This window comes from Anomalospiza imberbis, chromosome 11 (assembly GCF_031753505.1).
Source record: "Anomalospiza imberbis isolate Cuckoo-Finch-1a 21T00152 chromosome 11, ASM3175350v1, whole genome shotgun sequence".
Lineage (NCBI taxonomy): Eukaryota > Metazoa > Chordata > Aves > Passeriformes > Viduidae > Anomalospiza > Anomalospiza imberbis.
In genome coordinates this window covers 11,184,047-11,211,438 of record NC_089691.1, presented here as the reverse complement: position 1 = coordinate 11,211,438, position 27,392 = coordinate 11,184,047, and the positions used below count along the sequence as shown (strand labels likewise).

The following is a 27,392-nucleotide window of genomic DNA, read 5'->3' as shown; positions in this document are numbered from 1 at the left end:
GAGAGGAGATATTGCTGAGGCAGCACAGATGTGTGCCAAATGGGATGGGATAGCCAGGAGGTCATTTTGGGGGTGGGTCAGATGCTAAGGGTGCACAGTCTGACACCCAGCATTGTCAGCACCCATGCCCCTCAGGGAGGGGGATGGGGGCCCATACCCAGAAGGCGCAGGGTGCCCCCAACAGTCGTGCACACCCTTCGTGTTATCAGTGGCACCAGCGTGTCCAGCAGCTTGAAATCGCCGACGTAGAAGAAGAAGGAGTCCGTAGGCATTGAGGCCACACGGATCAGCTCCTTGCGATCAGCATTCTTAATACCTGGGACAGAGGGAGATGATGGGTGAGGGAAGAACTTGAACTAAGCAGAAGACTCTTTCATGTGGTGCAGAAGCCTCACTCACCCACGGCAAAGACCTTGATGCCCTGGCTCTTCAGCTTCGCTGCCGGCCCCTCGGCATCATCCTGGGACTTGCCATCCGTGATGAGAATGCAGATCTGCAGGGCCAGGAAAGAACTGTGGGATCCAGCATGGGGTCCATGGACCTGACACTTCTCCCCATGTTGCCGGGGCATTGCCCTGCACATACCTGGGGGACCCCAGGCCGGCGCTGCGTGGGGCCAAAGAAGTTGTCAGCAATGTAGCGGAAGCCAGCGCCTGTCCGCGTATTGCCACCCTTGTAGCTCAGCTGCTGGATGGCCCTCCGGACACTTGTGCCATCAGTGTGCTGGGAGAATGAGAACTCCACCCTGGGGAGTGCAGGGGGACACTGTCACCTCCCAGCCCTGCCACCCTGCACCCCACATGCCCCCTCCCTTGAGCTCACCGTGGGTCATCACTGTACTGTGCCATGGCAAAGCGCACTGCCTTCTCACCCACCACCTGCACAAAGGGCCCCACCAGCTCCTCCATGAAGGTGCGGACAGCACGGAAGTTGTTTCTTCCGATGCTGGATGAGCCATCCACCAGGAAGGCGATGTCAGCCTCCAGCACATCCTCACACACTGCTGCGGAGCAGTGACAGCACTCAGGGCACAGACTGGCACTGTGGCACATTGGTGCTGAAGCACAATCTTACCGTCCCACCCACCATGTGGACCCAGTGCTCAGCACCTACCTTGGCTCCTCTTCTGTGCCACGGCAGCTGGAGGATGCAGGAGCACCAGGAGCACAGCCAGGAGCAGGAGTTGGCTGCTCATCGTGGGAGCCTGCAGGATAGGATGCTGCCACCACAGTCTCACACCAGCCCCAAGCCTTGGGGACAGCAGTTCGGGAGGTTCCCAGCACCACCCGTGCCAGAACGCCTGGCAGCGTTGGGAGGGCAGGGTGCCAGTGCCGTCCCAGGTACCCCACGGTGCAGGGAGAGCCCCGCTTCGGGCCGGGACAGGCGGGCAGTAGCTGGCCCGGGAACAGCCGGTGGGGCTGTCCGCGGTGCGGGGGATACAGAGAGCGCCTGGCCCGGCTACAGCCCGGGTTCTGCCTCTGCCACCCCTTCCCCTGCCCCAAGCCACGGCATCGGCAGCGGCGCACCGCGGCCGCTGCTGCACTTGGCCCCCGGCCCGCAGGGGCTCCTCCCGCCCCAGGAAGGTGCTCTAGGGCAGCGGGGAGCCAGCGTGGGGAGCCAGCGTGGGCAGCCCTGCCTGCCAGCCCCCTGCCCCGCCGCTTCCACGCACGCGGCGGCGGAGGGCACCCGGCCCGGTACCCCCGCGATGGCTGCGCCGGGTCCCAGCGCAAGCACAGCCCGGCCCAGGCGGTGCGAGCCCCGCCGCGGGAGGGTGGGTGAGTGCCCACGGGGGCCCGCGCGGAGGCTCGGACCTGCCCCGCGGTGCCCCCCACCCGCGGCGGGACCCCCGCCACAGCTCCACGCTCACCCACCGCCCCCGCGGGGCCGCTCCGTCCCGCACCGCTCCGAGCCGTTCCGTGCCGAGCCGTGCCGGGCGCAGGCGGTGCCGGCGCGCACCGGCCCCCGGCGCTCCCGCCCCTTTATGGAGGGCGGCCCGGAGCACGGTCCGGGGGGGAGCGCAGCGGCCCCCGCCCAGCCCGGCCGCCTAAAGGGCTTTTCCCACCCGCTCCCCGGAGAGGGAAGGAAGGAAGGAAAGAAAGCCGCTCCTCAGGCTCTTCCCGCTCCAGTGCCACCCCGTGCTGCCCCGCGGCTGCACGGCGTGCAGCGGCTCCGGGATGGGAATGAAGCAGAAGAGCGCTGGACACCTGGGAACAGTTGCTGCTGGATTCGCCACCGAGACCTCCGTCAGGGGCTGAGTGGGCTCCAGTAAGGCTCAAGGTAGTTTTCCCTCCAGCATCTGTATCTTTCAGGAAGGTGAGCAGCTCTGGCACCTGCCAGCCAGGAGCTGGCCACCCACTTCCATCAGCTTCCTTCCTTCCATCCATCCATCCATCCATCCATCCATCTCAGGGGAATGTGTCCTGGAGACTTGGGGCCTGGATTCAGGCAGACCTGGATGGAGCTGCCACAGGGACTTGAGCCCCTGGCACCATCTGGGTTAAAGCCTGGCTTTGAGCACTAGCCCTGGGAAGGACACTGGTGGTGAAGAGCTGCTCCCCATGCCAGTGCAGCTCCCACGAGGCTGCAGGACAGCCAGGCCTCGTCCAGGATCTTTCCTGCACACACAGCTGGGGGTACCCTAGCCCCCATGGTTCTAGTACAGGATCTGTGCTGGAGTCAGCTGTGGGAACATCATCCTGCCCTGCTCAAAACACTGTCTCACAGCAGACTTGTGCCTGAGACCTACCCCAGAGCTGGAGAAACTTGCTGGAAAGCCACTGGTGATGTGGCTGCAGTTGCTGGGAGGAGGCAAAAGGAAGAATATGCCCAACAAGGCAGGCAAGGGCCTCGTGTTGCCCTGGTCTCCCTTTCTGCCCATCCTGTGACTGTGGAACAGTCCCCTGAGGCTCCTCCTCAGCTCAGGGTGCACCCTTGACCTTCCGGGTGCTCCTCACCCCCAGGGCACCTGTGGGACCACACTGCTCCTTGGGGCACATCACACAGCACCTCATCCTCCCCACTGGTGCCTGTGCTCACCTGGGGTTGACCCTGGCTCAAGGAACCTGCCATGCACCCCATGCCACCTATCCTCTGTCCCCTTGGTCAGCCCACATTCCCTGTCCCCAGCACCCCACGTACCTGTGCCCTGCTGGACACTGTCCCAGGGGCTCCCCTCCGGCTCCTGGCAGGGCAATGGACAGACACGTCCAGGGGCATCTCCTTGTGGGCAGCAAGAGGAGCAACAGTGGGGATCTCTGGGGCCCAGGGCCACCTCACAGCTGGGGGCCAGGGGCAGGGCCACCGGCCAGCGAGCAAAGATGCTCCAGGGTCGGCTACAGGCAACTTTCCCAGGCACAAGCTGTTCCCAGGCAGGGGAGGAGCGGCGTTGCCCTCGCTCTTCTTAAAGGTACAGCAAGCAGTGCATCCCCTCCTCTTCATTAGCCTTCCTCTCCTTAGACCTCAGCCCTGGCCCCCAGAGCTGGCGGGCAGGTTCTGAAGCTCGCCGTGCCCGCAGGTTTGCCCCTGCCTGCCCCAGCCCCGTGGGTCCGGCCGTGAGTCCAGCATCCTCAGGTCAGGACCATCCCTAAACCCTCCTCCCGCCAGAGCCCGTTTAATGAAGACAGGGCGGCCTGTCCCAATTAGACAAGGGGCTTCGTTAAACAGGGAGCGGAGGGGCCTGCCAAGGGCTCTGTGGCTGGCCCCGGGCCCGGAGCTGGTGGAGCAGCCCCACGGCGCGGTGCCGGCGACAGGGCACGGGCGGCTGGGGGTCACCCCGGCGAACGGGGGCAGCGCGGGGGCGAGCATCGCCCAGCGGGCACCGTAGGCAGCGGCACCGGGACAGAGACATTTCACAGCCATGCCAGGGGCTCTGCCCACCACCTCGGCCCCCACGACCGGGGCAGGCACTGGTTTGGGGGTGGTCCCCAAACCCCAGTCGCCCACGGAGGGCCCGGCAGCATCTTGACAGTCCTGCCATCAGTATTCTCCTTACATGTGCACTGGAGTGGGGCACGCAGGGCTGCTGGGTCCCCAAAACCAGAGTGTCTCCGCCTCCGCGGTGTTTCCCAACTTCCCTCCGCATACCAGGACCAGAGAAGGAATCTGCGGCCCCCGGCGCGGGACGGTCCTGCCTCTGCAGACGGAGAGCGCCAGGTGTGAGTGACTCACGGGCACCCCCGCGCCGCTGCACGCCAATCCCTCCGGGAACATCCTGAAAGGCTGTAAACCCTTCTCAAAGCCTGGAAGGCTGGCAGCCCAGCCACTAGTCATTCCCACAGCCCAGACCTGGGGTTCCCCATTTTCCACCTGGCTTGGCCCCAGAGCATGCTGATTCCTCTACACAGACGCTGAACAAAATTTGTAGGGCTGACCCTGACCCCAGCTCATCACCTGTACATGCCAACCTGGTTCCCAAAAGACACTTAACAGCTGGCCACATCATGAGACATTCCAGGACAGCTCCAGAGGTGGTCTTTGCAGGGCACTGCCCAGGCAAGCACTAACCCTGAGCCTCACAGGGGTCTTGACACCCCCACGGAAGGGAAGCCCCTGGTTTGCGAGTGTGCACAAGGGAGGCACAGAAGCTGAGCTTCTCCCTGCTCCAGCTTGCCAGGCATGAGGCCTCACTGCTGCCTTAGTGAGAAACAAGAAGAAAATCTTCAGCCCCAGGTGAGGTTTCAGCTCTCTGGGACGGGATGAGTCACGCATCATGGTGAGGTACAGAGCCTGCTCACTTGCGCTGCTGTGGGGCCTTTTGCCCCCATCCTCTGCCCACCCTCTCCACCCACTGCCTCTAGTGCTGATCTGTCATGGGCTGGGATTCAGCACAACCCTTACAGGATTTTAGTTTTCTGGCCCTACTGTGGTCCTGCAGAGCTCCTCACTCCAGCATGACATAAGCATTCCCATCCCGTGGGGATGTGTGGGACAGCTCTGGGGCTGCTGGGAGGGAGAAGCCACCTCTCCCAGCACTTTTACATTGGGGAGGGGAGCAGCACAGGGCTAATGCCGAGGCAGGGGAGGAGTGGAGGAGCTGGCCAGAGCCTGGAGGGGGAACCTTGTCTGCCACAGAGGCCAGTTGAGACATGCTCCAGGAATGTCTTCCAGCACCAGCCACCGCCAGCTCCATGATGTGGCACCCAGCCCAGCATCCCAGGAAAGGGGCCCATGACACCCGGCTATCACCAGTCAGCTTGGGGAGAGCCCAGAGGGACAGGGTGACATAGTGCAGCCTGTAGGGAACGCTTGTGTCACCCCATGGGACAACCCAGCAACCCAAGAGACCACAAAATAGACCAGGGTGGGAAATGGTCAGCCCTTACCACCCGCTGATCTACCCTGATGGATCTGGGGTGGGAAAAAAGCCATGCCAGCCCTCCAGACTGCATTTCACAAGGGAAACAGACAGAAACTTCCCAGCTCCTCTGTGCCAGAGGGGACAGCTTAGAACACCCTCCATCCTGCTGCTGCACAAGGCCACATCCCTGTGGCAAAAGGAATCAAAGTATAACATCAGGATGAAGTCATGACCAATGAGCTGCCCTCTCTGCCCAGCAGCTCTTGTAATGTCCAAAGTAAAGGGGATGCTCCTGCTTGTGGGGGACCTCAGCTGCTCTGGGGGCAGCAGCAGTCTGGTGACTGAAGGGTGATGGAGGCAAGGTGTCCCACTGTAACTGACCCCCAAGCTTTGGATCAGGCTGAGCCTGCTGTGCCCCCCCACCAGGGCTCCCCATGGGGTGGGTGCCTGTCCTGGCTCTCCCACAACTGCTCTGGAGGGATGGAAAGTTTTTCCTGCCTGTAAACTGTTGTGTCTGGAGGCTGCTGCCAGCACAGCTGCACATCAGCATCGCACGAACCTGCACTGGACTGTGGCCAGGCCCCACTGGCCATGCAAAATGGGCTCAGGAGGGAATGGTGACACCACAGGGATGTGACCCTCCCTTTGGCCAAGTAGTGCAGGAGAAGGCAGCCCTGGTCAGCACGACTGCAGAGGCCAGGCTGCTTCTCAGGAACAGCAAGTGAGGGGAGAGCCAGGCACCACCAGGGCTCTGCCAAGGGCTGGCAGTGCTTTGAAACGGCATGGGGCCAGCATGCCAGAAAGGGAAGGTGACAATGGGGATGATGGAAGCAGGATAAGGAGCCAGCAGCAGTGAATGGGGCTCTAGAGTCCCTAGTTAGAAAGCTGCCCTCAGCTGCATCCTGTGGCTGGGCTTTGGGTGATGCTGGGGATACCCAGAGAGGCTGGGGCTGGGTGTCAGAGACCCAAGGGGAGGCAAGGGGAGGGCATAAGAAGAATGCAGGCAGGGGCTGAAGTGTCCCATGTTGCAGGTGGCCACACACACAGCCTGGTTCTTCTGCAGAAATCCAACTCCTCAACTGACTGAGGCAAGAGCTGCTGCCCTTCACTTCTGGCCCTGCAGTCCCCACTTGCCGCTGGGTCCAGGCTCAGTAAAATCAACCTGCCTTGCCCTTGAGAATGGGCATGTAGGAGACGGTAGAAATGCAGAAACCTGGTGCAGCAAAGCTCCCCCAGCACCTCTTCATGGGACCAGTGCTGCCTTTTCCCCAAGCTGACAGTGCCATGGGGTGCTTATGCCCCAGAGATTCCCAGCCAGCCCAGCACACGCAGCTATGGAAAGGAAACTCCTTCTTCTTTGTAGGGGCAGATAAAAATTCCCTGCCTTGGGGTTACGAGGATTGAGGAGCTCCCAGCGCAGTCCTGGCTGCAGGGTTTGCAGGGAGCAGCAGGCAGTGGCTGGCAGCACCTGGGGCACAGGCGGGCGTGGGGTGCATGAAGAGAGACCCAGGGACCCATTGCAATGCAAGAGCGGGGACCGGCAGGGCAGAGGGAGCGGTTTCCTCTCGGATGCCTGCAGGAGGGAGGAGATGAAGGGAAGCCGAGGGAGAGCTGCCAGCCCACGTCGCACACACTCGGGGCATGTGCGGGCTGGGTCGAGGTGCACAGAGCGTGACTCGACACGCTGGGCGGCTGAGCCAGCCCGTGCCCGCCTGCACCCACCAGTGCTGCCCAGCCTGCCTGCCCAGCTCTGCGGGGCTCCCCAGGGACCAGTATTGTCGGCAGCCCAGCGCCTCGGGCCAGGCGAGAGATGCAGAGGTGAAAGGTGGCATTCCTGCAGCCGGCACCTGGGAGAGCAGCTCGGGGCAAGGCCAGGTCACTGGTGCTTCCCTGCAGCGCCGGAGAAAAGGAGGAAATTATCTTACCTGCAAACACCAAGGTGCCACACCTCTGACTGCCTCGAGCCCTCACCAGCATCCCTCCAAGAAGGTGTGTGGCAGATGGGACAGGTCAGGCCCTGCTGGATGCTGGCAGGCTGTCACAGCAGGGGCTGCTCCTGGCCTTGCAAAGTGCGCTACCCCAAATTTGGCTTCCAGGGGCACCATGGCTTCAGGGGACTGGGGGGCCACACAGGAGCAGCAAAGCAGGCGTGTCTGCAGGAGGCCAGGACAGAGCCAAGTCCTGCGAAGCCAGGGCACTTGCAGGAGGAACACAGCAGCCCCTGCCACATGTGGGGACAAGCTGCCCATCAGTTCCCAAACCCTTGTCCCCCATAAGAGTGGGACAAGCACCATGAAGCCATGGCTACCCCATCCCTCCTTCCCAACACATGCTGGGAGCAGATGGTACAGGGGTTAATGGGCCTGGCAGCACCACCCTCCCTGCACATGGAATCTGTTCTGCTGCCTAATCTTGAGCTTCTCTGGGAAATGTTGCCCAGCTCCCAGCACAGCACCCAAAGACAAAAGGTCAGCTGAAGGCTAACCCAACTATGGGAGCCCCCATGGACCCTGGAGAACCTGCAGGAGAAGGCAGGAGAAGGCAGCAGCATGGTATGGGGTGCTGGGAGGGAGTAGGGTGGTGACAGGCTCACAGCAACTGCCAAGCAGGGGTGAAGAAAGGCGGAGAGGCAGCATGTGGGCTTAGGGAGCTGGAGCTGTTCCAGGGATGCTGCCAGCTATGATGCAAGAATCTGCTCCTTGCAGGGGCTTTGCACAGCTTGATGGGACTGGGTATATTTGTTCTTCCTTTCAACAGCAACAACAGATGCCTCCCTGGCGGTAAGGAGCTCAGGATAGCTGTATTCCCAGGGGAGGAGTGCTGCCAAGAGGAATACCTTGGCTATTCCTTGTGAGTGCCAGTCCTCAGGGGCCTCGATCCCAGCTCCCAAGGATGGACATGACCACTGTCCTAGGACCCTGCTGCTGCACCACAGCTCACAGTGGGCTGACACTGCCTTCCCAAGACATGGAAATAACAAGCCACTAATGCCTTGTGCTCCGTCCCTCCTGCTGCCAGCCCACAGGCACTGGTACCACTGGCCCTGGCAGAGCAGCCCGCCAGCTTGTGCTCACAATGACAGCAAGAGCTGCATAAGAAGGAGTTTGCCCACCTCATCTTACCAAATCCAGATATCTTACAGCCCCTGTGCCAGGGAAAGGCTGTCCCTCTCTCACTCCTCTTTTGCATGATCCTGCTCTCACTTTCCCACTTCTGCATCTGGGATGCAGGCCTGATGGCTGGGATGACAGGGTGGTTGCTCAATGCTTCCTCTCTGCCTCTATTCAAGCGTTTCACAACCTGCACCAACCCTCATAAAAACTACCTGCAGCTCCATATAAATTTCTGGCAGGACTCATGAAAGAGCCCCTGTCCCACTCTTCTGGGGCTTGGCTGCTCCTTGCTTGCGCAAGGGGAGCCCGGCAGAGCCGTGGGGAGCATCACCCGCAGCTGGAGGGCAGGTGGGAGACGTGCAGCCCAGCAAGGACCTGCAGGCGCGTGCTCCTAGGGAGGGGATGGCACAGCTCACGCCGGGCGTGGCAGGGGCCTTGCCTGGGACAGGCAGGGGCTCAGGAAGGGGTTCTTACCACTAGAGAGTTTGGGCCATGCTGCAGCCTCTGGGCAAGGGGCTTTGGCAGGCCTTGGGCTCTGACAAAGGCATGTGGATAGCACAAAGCTCTTTTACCCACGCTTGCCCATAGCAGGGGCATGTCGGCTAACAGTGTTGGGTCCCCAGCAGCTGCAGGATACTGCCCTGAACGTTTCACACATGACCGATGATCCATGGGAAGGAGGATTAAGATCTGTTTATCAGTCTGTTAGGGTGAGGAAACTGCAGGGAGCCAGCACCCAGGGAATCAATGCTGCAGGAAGGGTCAGGCTCACCCCTACGTGTGGGGCAGCAGCCAGGCTGCAGGGGAAACTGCTCCAGAGGGATTAATGCAGTTCACGAGACCAGACTTGCCCCGTGTCTCTCCCCCGCGAGGCTGTGCCATTGCTCCTTCAGCTCTTTGGCTGGGTGCCCGACTCCAGAAGAAAGGAATAAAAAGGACGAAGTACCCGCCCTGCCCCGTCGGGTGAATCGCTGTCTGTCACCATGGGAACTCCTCCCTCCCCAGACCTCCCCAGGATGATTTCACATCTCGTCGAGCAGGAGGGTGCGTCCCCAGGATGGCGCAGGGCGGGTGGACACGTACATCCCACACAAGGACCCCACAGCTGTGGGGCAGGATGCTGTGGAGCTCCAGGGGGAAGGCTGAGCAGCACAGGTGAGGGTCCCAGTGGCGATGGGGGTACGATCTGCATCCACACAGTGCATCCCCAGAGCAGTGACAACTTAGGGGCTCTCAAGAGCTCCAGGTCCTTGCAGAAACCACATCACCAGCACTTCTGCACCCCTCTGTGTTGTCACTAAGAAGGGAAGAGCACAGCATCCTGTCTCTGCCCCCTCACCACCTTAAGGACTCACCTTGAACCATGAGGACTTCATCCTCCATCCCCCTCAGCAGGGCTGGGGCAAGGTCACCTGTGAGTCACTGCTGCGTGTGCGAGGCAGGAACAGGAGATACTTGTGTTCCCACGTCATAGGGGCTCCTGCCAAGTGCTGCACATCTGGAACAGCAGTAAACAAAGCAGGGGAAGCTGCAGAATCAGAGTGGACAGCAGCTGAGAGAAGCAGGGACCTCCAGCCTTGCAGCAGCCAGCGGGGGGAAGGGGTGGAAAAAGCAGAACTGCCACGTGGAGTTGGGATGCCCAAGATTCAAGCACACTCACCTGCCATCTCCTTCCCCTGACAGCCTCTTGGTGTGCCAGGGCATCCTTCATGACAGGGGAGCAGAGGCAAGAGCTTGCCACAGACACATGCTGCTCCAGTTCCTAGAGCCACTCTTCACCAAGCTTCCTGTGACAGACCCAGGGCACAGGCAGTTATCCCCTCCTGGAAATCCCACCCTCGATGTTTCATGGGGAGCACCAAGCCTGTTTCTCCATCACTATGAGCTTCGCTCAAGAGTGACATGACCTGAATCAGGGGCCATGGGTTTGGTACACAGGAATCTGTACAATGCTGAGCTCTACAGTGCACCCTGATAAACTCAGAGTGCACTTTCCTGAAGCTGAAATACATCTACTGCTAAATCTTGAAGCAACATCACTGAAGTTCCCTAGATTAAACATTCAAATGAGAAAGAAAAAAAATCCCCTCCAGAAGAGCCAACTCATTCTTCCCTAAATATAACAAATCAAAGATAAGCAGCATGTTCCCTTTATAGCATTATCCAAGAGTCTACTTGGGATAAAAGTCACATGCAAAGCAGACAGCAGTGCACAGTACTGGGGCTGCTTTACAAAATGCTTTGCACACCTGAGTCGCTGTGTGCTGAGGGCAGTGCATGGGGAGCAGCTTTATTTCTGTGCATTGCACCTGGTGTCAGCACCCACCTTAACACAGTGCCCTGAAAACCATGTCACACTGCAGGCTCTTGGCAGAACCAGGAACAGCACTCAGATATTCAGGCTCCTGTTTCAGTATCTTAAACTGTGCTCAAACCTTGCTTCAGGCATTTAATCCAGCTTCCTCTGTTGTCCTCATGCTGTCTCTGCTGTGCAGCTCTCACACTACAGCAGGATACGGAGCCTTAAATAACCCCAGACCATGGCAGACGATCAGCAGTGGATGGTGGGACACTGAGCAGGAGCAGTGTCTCCAGGACACCTGGCAGGTGATCCAGCACAGGTATTGTTGACACCTCTTTGAACAGAAAAAAATCCCTCTTGCTCTCACAGATCAAGGCTGGGAGCTCCTCAGGCTGCCATCCCAGCAGCTCCATTTTCCATTCCTGGGCAGATCCTTCTCCATGCCCCACACTTCAAATGGCTTTTCTGGGCATCCCCAGTTATGGTCTGAATGGGCAACAAAGCCAAACCTCAGCCTGGCAGCCCCACTAAAAACCGCACAACCCCGAAGAAGGAAAATGTGTAAGGGGAAAGGACAGGAAAGCAGAGACTTGCATGGGAAAGTGAGAACCATCCAACCTCTTTGGATGGCGTGTGGGGTAAAGCAGCTTTTAATGAGGGTGTTCAGGGCTCCAGCTCAGCCCTTCCAGGCACACCAGTGCAGACAAAGCCAGCTCCTGCCGCCATGCCTCGTGCCTCACAGCAGCCCGGGATGGCTGTTGCTGGCAGTCAGGCCTGGATGGGCCTTTTGTCCACCGCTTTTCCACGCAATGAATACACTAAAGCTTTACACGAGGCATTTCCTTTCCTAAATAGGAAACAGGATTGCTGGATATGTGTCCAGATACCACTGCTCACTGTTCCTCTCTCGCAGTGTACGAAGTCTCAGCAGTGAAGTGCAGGAGTCCTGGTCAGGACTACCAAGCGCCAGGTACCCCCCCCTCAGCCTGGCAATCCTGCAGCCCCTCTGAGTGACACTTCACCACAAGGAGAACCCATCCCTTTCCTGAGCAAACCACACTATACAGGGGCTGGATGGGGGAGAAAGTCCCTGGTCACAGCCACGCCAACACCTCAGTCAATCCCTGCAGCAGGGGTCTGAGCAGAGCAAGGCTCCAGCAACACAAGACACTACAGAGCTGCACTGCTGCTTTGTCTTCTAAACCCCACTCACCTATGGTTCCCACTGCCATTTTTCACCAGCCTTGGCAGAACAGCAGGTAGAGAAGCAGGCCCAGAGGGCTGTGGGCTCTCCTCCCAAAAGTTCTCTGGCACCAAAGAGTGGCACAGCTCCAAGCCTCTCGTTTCTGTGAAAGCCTCCCTGCAGCTCCCTGCTTCCCCAGGACAGGCTTGGCTCAGCACCCATGATGAGTATCAACTGTACTTTCCAGGGTGGGTAATTAGCTCAGGTGAGGCAACTCTTGACAATTGGCTGCAGTGGCCCCTCTCTTGGCAAGCACCCGAATCACAAACAAGCATCTCACATATCAAAGGGGCTGCCTGCTCCACAGGCAGATCCACCCTGTACATCTGCTGGGCCCTGCAGCCCTGCACTGGGGGTACCAGCAGCTCTCCCTGCAGAGACCAGGACAACATGGAGCACTCAGCACAGGGCTCCAGTGAGCGCTCACCATTTTCACTGCTAGAGTTTACATTCCTGGAATAGCTCTGTGTAGTGGAGACAAGCCACTGAAGTCCTGTGCAGGAAACTGCAGAGCCTTGCGCAGGGTGCACACAGCAATGCACAGTATTCTCCTTTCTAAATCCTCTCCTTTAGCAGCCAACAGATGGAATGCCAAGGTGTCATGGAGTAAAAACAATCACAATAGCTTGAAAGAGGGGACTTAATGTGGAGAGGGTAAGCCCATACAGAAGGGGAGGGATCAAAGGCCAATCCATACACCAGGCTAAATTTATCAGCACAGACTAATGGGATCCCAAGTAACCTTCCAAGTAGCAAAATAAAACACTTAAGCCATTGAAAACTAAACTGGTCAAAGAGCCCCACTGAACAATCCAGCATTGTCCATGGAGCCAGGAAACAGATTTATTAGGTCACCCAGGCCATCTCCAGTTACAGTGAACTTGGGATGCTTCTAGGGATGGTTCCAGCTCCATCCTCTGGCACTGTCCTTCACTGGGCAGCGGAAACTGCAGGGAGAGAAGGGGAGGGGGAGACGTCCAGCAAAAGATCTCTTTTTCAAGGTTCAGGATAAGCTGAGATAGGACACTTCTGTCATGCCAGACATTTCCCAGTTTGGATTCCCTTGGACTGAGGCTACTCTGATGGAAGATCAGAAACACCCCCCATACAGCTCCAACGGCAAGAGACCTGCCAATGAGATTAGAGCTTCAGATCCTCCAGTATCAAGGCATTTGGCTGCCAAATGCTTAATGACTCTGCACCAATTCCAGGTTACACTTCCCAAGCCCCTGATAAGGCTCAGAGCATGGGTGTCTTTGCCAAGCAGGAACACTTGATGCCTAAATGGGCTTCCCTTCCCCACCCTTTACATCCCCAGTTGTTGTTTACCAAGGAAAAAAATAATACAGCAAACCTCTCAATCCTTGGAGCTGGTGAGACGCTCATGTTTCTGGAGGCATGGACTGCCACAGCACACAAACACAACAGGCACTACAAGGCACAGTGCCACCACAACTGCAGCCTGAAAGTGCCAACATCCTGGGCACAGCTCAGCCTTAACTCTTAACAGGCACCCAACAGCCCTCTGCATCCAGTGCCACTCACCAGGGCATGGCTCCTCGTCCAATCCGCCCAGATACTCAAGAGTTCTACATGGAAAAAGCATTTTAAAAATCCATTTAAGGTGGCATAAGCCAGGCAGCCTAGCAGAGCTGCAGCCTTTGGTCAGGAGTTGGTCCTTGCTAAAGTGATGGGAGCAAGGCTCAGCACAGCCAGCTGCTTTTCCAGAAAAACAGAGCAACTTGGAAAGCATCCGTTGTTGAAGGGTTTGAATGTGTTCCTACAATAAACTAGTAGAGAAGAGCCTGAGGAATTCATTACTCAAGGAAATCATACATTCCCAAAGAGATACCTCCAAAGAAGAAAACTTGTAGGAAATGCTAAGCAAGGATCTCTTTCCTTGTATTTCTCACCAACTGCATAACACTTTGGAAAATTAACCAGAAGGGGAAAATATATAGCAATAGAAGATAAAAGAGGATTACAGCCTGACTGCAGTCACAAAACCAAGACAGAACCATTTACTGGTTCCACAAGGCTGGAGGCATAAGTGAGCTTGTTTAGTTGTTCAGCTCTCAGTGCACTTGTAACAAGCCAGAGCTTGTGACAATAGTTAAATCCAAATTGCATCAAGAGCATTTAACAGTTTCAAACTTGCCTAGTACACGCAATGGGTTCAGACACACTGACTCTCTGATCAAGAATCCAGATTCAGCACAAATTATTTAGTACACTGGATTAGTCTCAAGTGTAATGACTAACTCTGAGAAACTTTTACACTATTTTTAAATCTCCCTTGTCAGGGCAGAACCTGGAAATTAAATGAGAACCTCAGAGACATTTATCCCAAAGAGAAAAATCAAACAGGAATACCTTGCAGCTTCCAAGGGTAGCTGTGACAGGCTAGTGCCACCTGGTGGGAAACTTTTCTCCATCCCCCTTGCTCAGCTTTCTGTTCCATGTTCCAGCTTCCCAGAGGCAAGACAACAACGGAGCAACAACCAGTTAAACACCAAAAAGGCATGGCTGGGTAGCTCTTCCAACTACTCATACCTAGAGATTATCTTATGGGTATAGGCCAGTAAGAAGCTTCTCAGTTATTGCCTAGCTGAGCCTGACTACACGGAGAGTAAAAGAAGAATGTGCAGACCAACCCCACCACTACACAATAATGTCTGCTCATTACTGAGCTGATTTACAGATAACAGAGGAAGCTTAAGATGAGAGGCAACACATCTCCATATAGAAACATAAATGTTATTATAACATCGCCCCTCTGGACAGATGTCTGCCTATCAACAGCTCCAGCTCCTCACATCATATCTCCCCAATTTGGCAAGATCAGCAATGTCGACACACACCACCCAGGAAGAAGAGTTGACTACCAGCAGAACCAACTCCACATAGGATGTATTTATTTTTATACATTTAACACAGAGAAGACGGCTGCTTTGAATGGACTCAGCTTGCCCGTGGTGCCCACGACATTCAGTGCCAGAGCGAACCTGTCACAGTCCACAGCTTCATTACTTCCAACCTGCAGGCAACACATCCTAGAGACGGACCCAGTACATGCCACTGCGGATGCGGTTGTAATCCAAGAGCTGTTCAATGGGACCTGAGTGAACAGGAGTAAAGTTACTTGGAGACAGTTAAAAAAATCCTTGTACAGTTTCTTATGCTCTTTAAAGCAGATGTGGCAGAGCAGCCTGTGCTTGCAATCCATAGCAGCTCTGCACAAAATCAGGCAGCAAACAAACTGTTTGAGAGTTTGAGCAAACAGCTCAAAAAAGCTGTTTGAGCAAACAGCTCAAACCTGCATCAGGAAAACTAGCAGATACCAGCTCCTGACAGAATAAGGTGTTTTCTCACACTGCCCCACAATGCTCAGTACAGCTCCCATACAGGTATCAAATACAGGGAGCCACCAAGTCATTTCAACATTTCAACTTCCTGCTCAAACACTGTCTGCCTTTTCCAACCTGCTTCACTTTGAAGGCCAGAGGAAACAGCTGCAAGGAGGAGGGGAATTCTCAACACACAGGAAGGAGGCAGCAGAGCTGAGCTGCTTAGGCAGGTTTTCCGAAAGGAATTTGTCCTTGGCCAGACAGACATGCCAGAGCAGCACAGGAGAATCAGGTCCCTTCACTTCCCTTACATAAACCACCCTGACCCCAGGGTAAGGACACCTGGCAGACGTGCTGGGCCTGGCACCCAGCTACAGGACTCCCAGTCTTAGTCACAGCTCCACAGGAGGCAGAGGTGGGAGGACAGCCAGCAGCTCACTGCCACTGCATCTCCATCACCTGCAAGTCTGATCTCGTGGCAAATGTGCCTTGGCACACCTCATGTGCAGAGGCAGGAGGGTATCAGTGAAGAACCAGAGTGGCTTAACGAGTCAGGACAGACACATGAGAACTGCCTGCAACTCACTTCCACTCAGCTCTCAGCCCCTGCCTTGTTTTTTAAGTGTGTACCTACTACTCACCAACTGCTGCAAGTGCCGGGCATTTGTCATAAAGGTATTTACTGCACACATCTCTCACCATTCTTGCATCAACAGCCTAATAAAGATCAAACAAGCAGAGAATGACTCTTCCAGCAGACCTACATTTCTCAAAGTTGCAACTAACTGTTGCCATTACATATCAAGATCATTAAAAGATACAATCAGACCCTTGGGGCCATCTGTACCAACTGCCCAGCTCTGCCTGCAAGGATGGCTAACGTCCCTACACAGTGCATTCTCCTGTGGGTACAGAAGACAAGGCCAAAATCAGAAGTCTTCTAAGGAACAGAGTGGCTGCAGAAATTCCTGCACCACTAGGAAAACTGTTACAGGAATTTCAGGTTGTGCCGATTAGCACAATTGTACGCCCCTTTTTTTGGGATGGACTGACTCCAGTCACAGGGACACAGGATACACTGTGTCTAAGCCAGAGATTCTGACAGTTACATCAGTGTCAGCAGGATAACCACTGGACTCCAGGCAGTCTGATTAAAGGATAAGTAAGCCACGTGTTACTGCAGCAGACTAAGGCCAGACAATGCTGACACCAACCATGCTCAGGTATCCCAGCCAAAACAAAAGGATACCTACAGAAATCCTGGCATCCCACTCCTCCAGAGGGATACGGCGTCCGTAGTGCAAGAGATGGCTTCCAATATTCTCACACACTCGTGTGGTACCTGGATGTAGAAGATATTGCATGGTCAGTGCACCAAGAAGCCTTCCAGAATTGCACAACCTGATCATCAGCCAAAGCAAAGAGTAGAAACTCTAAGCATGAAACCCTCTGCTAACAAAGCACAGTGCTAATTCCCACTCTATGCGGCTCCAGCAGGAGCTACGTGATACACAGATTTCTTTACTCTTCTCCAAAGTGTTACAGCTAAGGCAGACCAGTCTGATGGTCTCAGTTCTTAGGTCACCAGCAGTATGTCACTCCTGGGAGCACAGAAGGCTAGGGTCAGTGGCTTTGACAACATGGCAGAAGGAGTGTGGAGCAGGAAAAGGAAGTTTTGCCCAGTGCCTGCCAGCAGACCTGCAATCTTTAGCACAGGTCCTGTTCCCCAGGAGAACCTCAAGCAGAAACTCTCTAAAAGCTGCACAGTGGTCAATCCATAAACCAGAACATACCATCCAGCTGAGCCACCATGGCATTTCGGAGATAGTTCTTCGCCCTTGTCACTTCTGACTCTGTGGTACTAGTGCACAAACGCATCCTGGAGAAGACATGGAAGACGACAAAAGCTCTTAAAGATGTCTGTCCGCTCAGACAGAAAGTGAATTCCTCCCTTTCCCCAGCCTCCTCAAAAATAAGCTGTTATCAACACCGCTTGTCTTGCAGGCTGACATTCATCCTTGATCTCCACAGAGCAGCAGGAGGTAAGAGCTCCAGCACACAGGCAGGGGATTCAGCCAGCAGGATACATGCTGAGTTCAGCAGCCCTGGTGCTGGCCCTGGCTTGCCCAGCAGGCACAGCGGCACGTGCTGTGCATTGCCCTATCACAGAAGAGGGAAGGCGTGTCAGCCATTCCCACGCATGGCAAGCTGCTATGGAAACTGATGCTGAAAGAACAAGACAGCTCCACAGTCACTCTGGACTCCAGCTGCTACATCCGTCTTCTCCTGCCAATGGGTCATGTCTCTGGGGCAAGGGCTCACTCCCCCTGCCCCACACAGAATGGCTTGTATCTCAGATGTAGCCTTGAACTGGTTCATGGACACAATAAGATGGACAGCCAAAAGGCTCCCAAACACTGGCATGATTCCAGCAGCAGGTCATTCATCAGCCACAAGACAAGAGCCTGAGCAGCATGAACTCTGCCTGCTTTGCTCAGGCTTAACAAGACAATGGAGATAAGTCTCTTGGGCACCTAAGAAAGCCTTGTCTAAGGAATGATCTCACTTGTATATAAAAAGCCCCAAAGCCTCAGTGCTAATACTTGAAAGCATGAACAAAAGACCAGAGGAGCCCTAGGGGACTAAAACAGCTCCTCAAAAGCCACATTCTTAGAGATTTACAGAAACCACTTATAGGATCACTTAACCAGAATGCAAGTTACCAAGAAGTTCATAAAGAGACACAGCTCTCTGTAAACTTAATATGCTCCCCTAGCAGCTCAGTCTCACACAGGAGGCTCAGATCTTGAACAGCAACTTGTGCCAAAGTTGTACTTACCACTCTCCCTGAGCACAAAACATCATATCATCTATGGACAGAGGATCAGAAACAAAATGGAAACCAAAGAGGCCGGTGTCAGAGTAGGAGGTGTTGAATGGCTCGAAACTGTGACAGAGATTATGCTTCACAGCAAGCGTAGCCAGCTTGCTGGACTGATTCTGTAAATAAGAAGATGCTGTCAGCCATTTCATTTTCAGCTTCCTCACAGCTTAAATTCTTTCCCACTGAGCTGTTTTCACAAAGACCATAGACAAGACAGAGCGGAACACTTTGCTGAAGGAGAGCTTAATTTAGAGCCTTCATGTGGTCAACAGATGAGAATCGCTGCTGGAAAAGCCACAGACAATGGCCTAGGAGTCCATCCAGCAGAACCATTTCCTTTCCCAGCTGCAGATGAAAAGCTGGTATGCACACCACCGCAGGAGTGGGAAAAAAATGAGAAGGACAAGGTCTCCCAGCAGCAGGGGTTAGCACAGATATACAGGCTAGACAGATTCCAGACAATAATGGATGCAATACTGAGGTTTTAAACAAGTTCCATTTGCTCTGCAGTGGTAAGACAAGCTTGCATCATGAGACTGTATTCTGTCCTGCTTCCATCACCACCCCCACCGAGTGGTTAGCTGTGAGGGTGGGAATAAGCTGCTGCGAATTCACCAGCTACACCTCTTCCACAAAAGGTTCAGTTCATTTGCCAGCATCACCTCTCAAGAACTGTCCCAGATTAGCCTTGATTACCCTTTTATTCTACTTTCCATGCTCCTAACCCCTTCACAGTTGGAAGCTAACCACAACAGCCTCTCCTAAAGCACATCCACCTAGGGTTTCCATAATACTTCACATGAAGGATTGCTCCAGGCTCTCCCAAGACTCTTACCTTCCCACCTCCAAAAGTGCGGTCGTAGCGCCCTATGATAGCATTAGCCACATTGAGGACCACGTTGTCTGGATCAGCCCACCCTGGCCCCTCCACGGCAAGAGCAATATGGGCAAGGGGCAGAGCATCATCTCTGGCACGGATCTGGAAAATCATCAAAGAGTGGGGGAGAACTGCATCAACACTGTGATCTGTCTGCAGCCTGCTGCAATGCCAGGCTGACAAACTGGGACACTTGATATTACTCCAGTAAAATGAAAAAATCCCAGGCAGAACTGAACACAAACCAGCTGTTCTGATGTGAGTTTTGCAGTAGATCATATGAGAACAGCCTCACACTCCTAATGAATTTGGGTCCCATCTAAAACCCAACATGTGGCAGTAAGCCCCAAGAACAGAACATGGGAGCACTACCAAGATGGTGCATCATCAGCTTCTCCGACACACATGAACAGACTTTTCCACTGAGAAGCAGCTGTAATTGGTTTCACATTCATTCCACAGTTGGGCAACAGCTGCTCATTTTGATGGGGACCAAAACAACTTTACCTCACTCCCTGTGAAACGACAGCGCTTGAGGGCAGGCACAGAATCCCCCTTGTGTGTAAGATGCGCCCCAGTGAAGTGTTGTTTAGCTGCATCTACCAGTTCTCTGTGGGAAATACCTGGCGATGATAAAAGGAGAGAGCTCCAGTCTCAAAATAGACTAATTTAACAAAATTATCTGATTTTACATTAGTGATGTGAGGCAAGTCTGATCACATGCTTGAAAATACTGTGGCTTCCCAGGATTACAAGAATCTAGAACTTACCTCCAGCAGCTGCCAAGACCATACGAGGTGCCTTGAAGTGAGTATCAACATATGAAGCCAGATCTCCTCGAGTCAGCCTCCTGGAAAGAACATAGAGATCCAGAACATCAGCATCTCCAGCTCTGGAGGAATGAGAGGCTTTGAAGAAGCAAGTTCACAGTGCAGAGACAGCAGTGATTGTCTTGGCTGTGGGGTAACAATGCTTTTTATAAACAAGTCTGCACTGTGTACTGTCTTTGCCCTGTGCTCTGATTCTAGAACACAAAGAACAGGAGCCAGCAGCCAAGATGGAGAGTTGAAAGTAGACTTCAATACAGACTGGAGAGTACTGAACCCAGTCACTGAGCTAACACAAAGCCATTGCTTTAATGAGCATCCTTAGCTCTCTAGTTTTTCTAACAAACTGAGAAGTACAGGAGAAGGCTCAACCTGTCCCTTCCAACCTCAGGAAAGGTTTGCATGCGGTGGTTCTAAGGAATGTGTGCAGCATTACACTTTCACCAGCACCAATGGGGAAAACACAGTCAGGGCACAAGGAGAAGCCCATGGGCTCAGATCACCTCCACGTACGCACTGGGCAGTCATCATGCCCAGGAAGCAGCAGTCATGCACCCCAAGGACTGCACCCCTAGGCTGTGCACCACGTCCAGCCAGTTGCTCACTTGATGTTCTCTGTGGTCCCTTCAACGGTGTGGGCCAGCGAAGTCCCCTGGTAAGCAGTGGCATGAAGGTAATCAAAGGTGACATCTGCCAGGCTGCTGTCCATTTCCTTCAACTCCTGAAGGATGATGCCACGCTCCTTCTCGATCTGAGAATCCTCCAGTGCACAGTTCTGCACAAGGTCACTCAGAAGCTCTACAACTGCAACACAATTCCTACGTTAGCATCCAACTGCCTGACTGCTACTGAGTACTGCTGAAAGGAGACAAACAGGAGTGAGCAAAAACCATGCTGGGAGAGGGCATGCAACATAACAGAGCCGAGTGCTACCCATTCCCAAAGCACCTGGGAGGAACAAACAACACTGGTTTAGCAAGAAGGCTCCAAATCAGCTTGCCAAGCACCTTCACCAGCAGAGTGCCGGTGACATCTGCAGAAGGTGAAGTATGTCAGAAGCATGTTCTCTTCCAGATACACACTGAATCCTCACAGTTTGTGACGCCTACAGCAAGGTCCCTACTCAAATCACTGCCTCTGTCCAAAACCAACCCAGAGAAGGCAGCAAGTGTCAGTACAGAGCATGAAGAGCACCTGCAAGAGCTGCACCGAGGACTCCTCACACAGCAGCTGTTGCTGACCTCAGTTGCTAAGCTCCATAAAACAGCCACAAACTAGTGAATCCCTCCTGGCAATGCAGTGCAGCCTGACAAAACTAGAACTCTTGGTTCAGGGAGACATGAACACACAGCCTTGAAGCACCAAATCACTGGACTGCTCTCTTCAACTACCAACCAGAACCTCCAATTTACTGCTCAGCTTCAACTTCAGTCCCTGGTCTGAAGAAAAGATGCTTGGGGGTGAGAAACAGAAGCACATGCACTTACTTAACTTCCCAATAAGACTTTGCCCCGGCCATCCTACCTTTGGGCATGTCCTTGGACAAGGCTTTTATGTAGAAGGCAGTTTGCTCGCGGGAGGTGTACCCGTTCAGGTGAGCTCCCAGACTCTCCACTTCCTTCTCAAAGGCCGAGCCAGGATGCTTCTTTGTGCCCTAAAGGAAACCAGATATACTCAGTTATGAAATGAACAAACTTCCCTTTAGGTCAAAATTAAAGCAATGAAAATAACAATAAAGACTGTCATGTGATTCATAAAAGCCAAGGGCAGGTGCCTAAGACAGGAGATCTAATACTTGGCTTATTTCCTCTAGATAAAGGATGGCTGAGATGTATTTTGAAAGACCAACACAAACTGTCAATAAAGTTTGTGTTTATTGAAACACTATAAAGCTGCCCAAAAAAATAAAGGCTGTCATCACCACTAATCAACACAAAATCAGCAGGAAAGGAGACAACCTATGCTGAGAAAACAGCGTTTGAACAGCGCATCTCTGGAAGTAAACTAAGAACAAGCCCAAACCAAAAATAAGCAGGTTCCTAGCTATCCAAGCAGTGACATACAGAAGAAGACAAATAGAAACAAAAGGCTATTTCTAATACAGGGCCCATCTCTTAAGGAGCTAGCCAGATGCTGTAGTTGCCTATGAAGGCACTGGCTGAAGTCAGCAAGTCCCAGGCTTAGATGTCTTCTGCCCTGTTCAGCAGACACCCGCGTAACTTAAAAAGCAAGAAATATAGCCTCTGAGCTTTGTTGGACCAGAAAGAAAAGCAAAGTAAAATAAACGGCAACAGGAAATGCTGCTTTGAACTCTCTGTGCTAACCTAAGGGAAGATGCTTCATAACAGTGCTCTCTGTGTGCTACATTTTTTAATTATATTTTTTCCTTTAAGAGAAAAATCAGCAAATAGTAACTAAGAGTTACTTTTAATTTATGCATGCTTGCAAGTTGCTGCATATTCAACCAATAAGCACCACATAGGCTAGATGCTTTTTTAGACTTATTTTTATGCTGTATGCAAAGACTCCAGGACTCAGATGACCTGATTTACACCCTCTGTCAACAGCCACAGCCTCCAAAACGAGAGGCCAATGCATGGACAGAATATTCAGAGCAGCTCTGTGCAGACCTAGCACACATCCTCACCTTAAAGGCCATGTGCTCCATAAAGAAAGCAGCCCCGTTGGTCTTCGTGTCTTCATAGCGGCTCCCAGCCTCGATCCACAAACCCACCTGGCAGCAAAACCAGCGAGTACCAAATCAGAGAAGAAAATAACCAGCATCCTAATGGCACAAACACAACAGCAGGGACAGGAAGTCTGGTGCACAGACATTACACTACAAGAACCAAAATAAGAACAGACTAGCAACTGCCCCCTGCACGCATTTTGGCTTTTTCTCTCTCAGCTTCACCACATCTGGTTTTGCCACAGAGATAACTTTTACTGCTCACTTACTGCTCATACAAAAACTGTAAGGCTGAGCGAATTTGTAGAGCATGAAAATTTGACTAAAGACAATACAACACCAGTTTGGGGCTCCTGCTGCTTTATGAATCCCACCTGTTCACAAAGAGAAGCAGTAGGGTCTCTGTCCAAAGCACTGGTTCAGACAAGGGTCAGTCTGTTTTGGAAGACCAGCTGCAGGCTAGGCAAGACTGATTGTTTCAAATAAGGCCCTAACTTCTGTTAAACTCACCGTGCAGGTCGGCTGATTGGACTCCTCTGAGGCTACACGGAGGCCGTTCTCCAGGGTGGTGACCTGGGTCTCAGGGATATTCTGGAGTGTCTGGGCATAGGTGGCAGCACCTCGCTTCCTTGTCAAAGTCAGAAAAGCTGCCTGTAAAAATAAAGGCTGTCATCACAACTAACAGACTGTTCCCCTCGGCAGGGCCGGGAACTCAGGGGTTTGAAGAGGTGGGAAACCCCAAGGGAAAAGCCGCACGAACCGGTCGCACCCCAGTACCGGGGCAGAGAGCGGACAGCGGCTGGGTGGCAAGCCCCGCACTGGGTGACAGTGACAGCCGCCGCTGCTCCCCGCCCGCCCAGGCCCGCTCCGGGGCCCGGGGCTGCCACAGCCACCGCCGCCCGGCCCGCACCGCCCGCCGCGTCCCCATGACCTTCCCGGCCGGGGCACAGGCGGGGCCCGGCAGCCACTCCGCACCGCGGGGCCGCCCGCGGCCCGGCCGGTGTCCCCCCCGCGCTGCCCCGCGGGGCGCGGTGACTCACGGAGGGGCGCGGGCCCCACAGCAGCGCCCGCCCAGCCGCGCTGCCCGCCCGGCACACTGAGCGCGCCGCCATCTTCGCGCTCCGCACACAGCCGGCCCGAGCGCGGCGCGCCTGCGCAGGGCGGGGCCGGGGCGGCGGCCATGAGCGCGCGCAGAGCGCGCGGGCAGGCGGCAGCGCCCCCTGGTGGCGGGAGGGCGGCGGTGGGGGCGCGGACGGGGCAGCCCGGGAATGGGAATGCCGGGAATAGGGGATCGGGGAATGGGGGATCGGGAAATGGGGATATCGGGAATGAGGGATCGGGGAATGGGGATATCGGGGAATGGGGATATCGGGAATGGGGAATCGGGGAATGGGGGTCCCGGGAATGGGGATATCGGGAATGGGGAATCGGGGAATGGGGGTCCCGGGAATGGGGATATCGGGAATGGGGAATCGGGAATGGGAACGCCGGGAATGGGGGATCGGGGAATGGGGGATCGGGGAATGGGGGATCGGGGAATGGGGATATCGGGAATGGGAACGCCGGGAATGGGGGATCGGGGAATGGGGAATCGGGGAATGGGGAATCGGGGAATGGGGGTCCCGGGAATGGGGAATCGGGGAATGGGGGTCCCGGGAATGGGGAATCGGGAATGGGAACGCCGGGAATGGGGGATCGGGGAATGGGGGATCGGGAAATGGGGATATCGGGAATGGGGGATCGGGGAATGGGGTCCCGGGAATGGGGATATCGGGAATGGGGGATCGGGGAATGGGGAGCCCGGGAATGAGGGATCGGGGAATGGGGGATCGGGAAATGGGGGATCGGAGAATGGGAACGCCGGGAATGGGGGATCGGGGAATGGGGATATCGGGAATGGGGGATCGGGGAATGGGGAATCGGGGAATGGGGATATCGGGAATGGGGGATCGGGGAATGGGGATATCGGGAATGGGGGATCGGGGAATGGGGAATCGGGGAATGGGGGTCCCGGGAATGGGGATATCGGGAATGGGAACGCCGGGAATGGGGGATCGGGGAATGGGGAATCGGGGAATGGGGAATCGGGGAATGGGGGTCCCGGGAATGGGGAATCGGGGAATGGGGAGCCCGGGAATGGGGAATCGGGGAATGGGGATATTGGGAATGGGGGATCGGAGAATGGGGATATCGGGGAATGAGGATATCGGGAATGGGGGTCCCGGGAATGGGGAATCGGGAATGGGAACGCCGGGAATGGGGGATCGGGGAATGGGGGATCGGGAAATGGGGAATCGGGAATGGGAACGCCGGGAATGGGGGATCGGGGAATGGGGGATCGGGGAATGGGGAATCGGGGAATGGGGGTCCCGGGAATGGGGATATTGGGAATGGGAACGCCGGGAATGGGGAATCGGGGAATGGGGAGCCCGGGAATGGGGAATCGGGGAATGGGGATATCGGGAATGGGGAGCCCGGGAATGGGGATCCCGGGAATGGGAATGCCGGGAATGGGGGATCGGGGAATGGGGAGCCCGGGAATGGGGATCCCGGGAATGGGAATGCCGGGAATGGGGGATCGGGGAATGGGGAGCCCGGGAATGGGGAATCGGGGAATGGGGATATCGGGAATGGGGAGCCCGGGAATGGGGAATCGGGGAATGGGGATATCGGGAATGGGGGTCCTGGAAATGGGGATCCCGGGATATGGGGGTCCTGGAAAATGGTGAGGACAGGTCCTGGGGCATGTGGATCCCGCGGTGTGGAAGAGGTTTTACAGCGACTTCTGTGAGCCAGAGAGAAGTTTGGTAAGAGGATCCATGTTAACCCCTGAAAGAATTTTCTACCAAGGTCGTTGACATAGAAACCAAGAAAGAAAGAAGGATAAGAGAAACCTGCAGCTGTCTGTTCCAATAAGCGCTTTGTTTGTCTCTCCTGACCAATGAGTAAAGTGTAAACTTACGAGTTTTTTGAGAATGTATAAAAAGCATGCGTGGTATAATAAAACCAGGTTTGAAGCCTTCTGAAAATGGAGAGTTGCTTTATACCGTGACCATCTCAACTACAACACCGTGGAATGAGCATTCCAGGAATAGGGATCCAAGAGAATGGATATCCCGAAATGGGCATCCTGGGCATTCTCAGAGGGAGGAATGACAGCACAGGAGTGTACAATCTTTTTTCAGTTCTTACACAGCAGTGAAACCAGCAACAGGGCTAACACCTTAAAAATCAAAATTAACACAAGTCATCCAAGGGGTAATTCTTGCAAAAGACAAGGACTTCCTTTTGTCTTCAAAGGCCTGGAATATTTAGCTTTGGAAAATCAATTCATTTACAAATATAACTGCAGGAGGGAGCCACCATTCTTAGAATTGCCGGTATAACCTTTAGTGGGGATCCATACTTGTGATGCACATTTCAGTCTTGTTTAGTAAGAAAACAGGCATTGTTGAGTGGCTTTGGTGAAAAACATCTTAAATGTGCTCGGAATAGAATTAGAATGTAAAAGAGCAAGTTTTTAAGGAAAGCCTGAGATTCTGCCTGTGATGAGATCCCTTCTAAGAGGTTCATTTAAGGGACTCAATGCTCCATCCAAATACTGGTAAATTAGTCAGAGGAGAAAAACAATCTTTTTTAATGGTCCTTTGGGAAGACAGGGATTGCAGGGAATTTGGTACTTTCTGGTCTATTGCTTACATTCCAAGAAAGAGTATTAAATACTGAAACAACCTATGGAAGGTGAAGTGACTGTAAATGTGAAAGTCTAGTGCATGGCAGTCTCAGAAAGGAACCCATCAAAGCCCTTGAAATCCCAACACACACAATTTGTGAGTTGGCAGTGTCTGCCAGCTTTTACCAAATCACAGCAAATTGCAGATCACAAAAAGTGGCCATTAGGTCAGATACAGAATGAAGCAATATGCATCAGCACCAGCCCTGGTAAGTGGTATTAGAAATGACAGTATTCTTAGTGACATTAGCAGAAATTTGCAATGAGTCTATGAAAATTACAAACTAGGTAAAAGAAAAGGGGACTGATGACTACTCTGGCATAGTGTTTCTTAACAGGGATTTTCAAAATGTAAAGATTGTATCATCCTTTAATCTGAAGGAAGGTATTAAAATGACAGTAAGGAAATGGCATCAAATGCTAGAAAACCTAGACAGCATACTTATAGACAGAAATGTCACTGATACACTGAGAAAATGGACACCAGTGCAGCAACCCCAGAAATGTCCACTGCTTCACTGTCTGGCATTTCATTAATATGCATAGAGCAGCTCTGCAACATTTCTACTGATCCCCTTCTTGGCAAACCACTAGTTTCTTCAGTGCCAAGATTTTAGGTACATGATCTTAGTGGTACATATCTATGCCCTTCAAGTAAAACAAATGGTGTAGAGAAAATCCTGTCTGAGATGTTCAGTCATTCCATTTTCTAGACAGACTAAATAAAAAGCAAACCAAGCTGTAGGACTGTGTACTTGCTATTACAAAACACCTGCTGGCATCTGAAAATAAGCTAGCAAAAAATCAGCATAAATGACACTTGGGGCAAACAACCCTTTGAAGAGAATAATGGTGTGATAAATAAAAACAATATATTTCCAGGTGTGATAAATAAAAACAATATATTTCCAGGCTATTGAGGTACTTCAGAAAAGGATTGAGAAGAGAGGCTGAACTAGTGGGGAAAGATTAGAGGAATCCCAAGAAAAACATGACCAAAAATCCTGAAAGATATAGGCAACTGACCTGTTTAAACCTTCAGGAAATCAGTGATTTAGATAGACGATTAAAGTAACTTGCA

The 27,392-nt window shown here is 53.8% G+C and overlaps 2 protein-coding genes across 2 annotated transcripts in view; both read right to left on the bottom strand.

The window, feature by feature from the left end:
* The window catches only part of COL7A1 (collagen type VII alpha 1 chain), a 30,928-nt gene extending 27,387 nt beyond the window's left edge, over nt 1-3,541 (bottom strand). The window contains exons 1-6 of the mRNA XM_068201918.1: nt 3,139-3,541; nt 1,114-1,204; nt 823-1,003; nt 586-745; nt 400-493; nt 158-316 (exon numbers count right to left, since the gene is read on the bottom strand). Of these exons, the coding sequence (XP_068058019.1) occupies nt 158-316; nt 400-493; nt 586-745; nt 823-1,003; nt 1,114-1,204; nt 3,139-3,438 (985 nt within the window). The 5' untranslated portion in view covers nt 3,439-3,541. The remainder of the gene's footprint in view (nt 1-157; nt 317-399; nt 494-585; nt 746-822; nt 1,004-1,113; nt 1,205-3,138) is intronic.
* Nucleotides 3,542-14,852: 11,311 nt separating this feature from the next.
* Nucleotides 14,853-23,747, bottom strand: UQCRC1 (ubiquinol-cytochrome c reductase core protein 1). The gene is made up of 13 exons (XM_068201913.1): nt 23,619-23,747; nt 23,089-23,229; nt 22,537-22,623; nt 21,414-21,543; nt 20,495-20,693; nt 19,833-19,912; nt 19,570-19,685; nt 19,021-19,164; nt 18,141-18,301; nt 17,095-17,180; nt 16,555-16,643; nt 15,943-16,018; nt 14,853-15,072 (listed from the first exon to the last, which is right to left on the bottom strand). The coding sequence occupies exons 1-13, from the start codon at nt 23,688-23,690 to the stop codon at nt 15,008-15,010; spliced, it is 1,446 nt and encodes a 481-aa protein (XP_068058014.1). The 5' UTR covers nt 23,691-23,747; the 3' UTR covers nt 14,853-15,007.
* Between the last annotated feature and the right edge of the window lie 3,645 nt (nt 23,748-27,392).

Coding starts and splice junctions, on each gene's coding strand:
- UQCRC1 (XM_068201913.1), bottom strand. CDS start 23,690: ATGGCGGCGCGCTCAGTGTGCCGGGCGGGCAGCGCGGCTGGGCGGGCG. Junction 23,230..23,618: donor TGTGGGGCCCGCGCCCCTCC/GTGAGTCACCGC, acceptor TTATTTTTACAG/GCAGCTTTTCTGACTTTGAC. Junction 19,913..20,494: donor GGGACCACAGAGAACATCAA/GTGAGCAACTGG, acceptor TGTTCTTTCCAG/GAGGCTGACTCGAGGAGATC.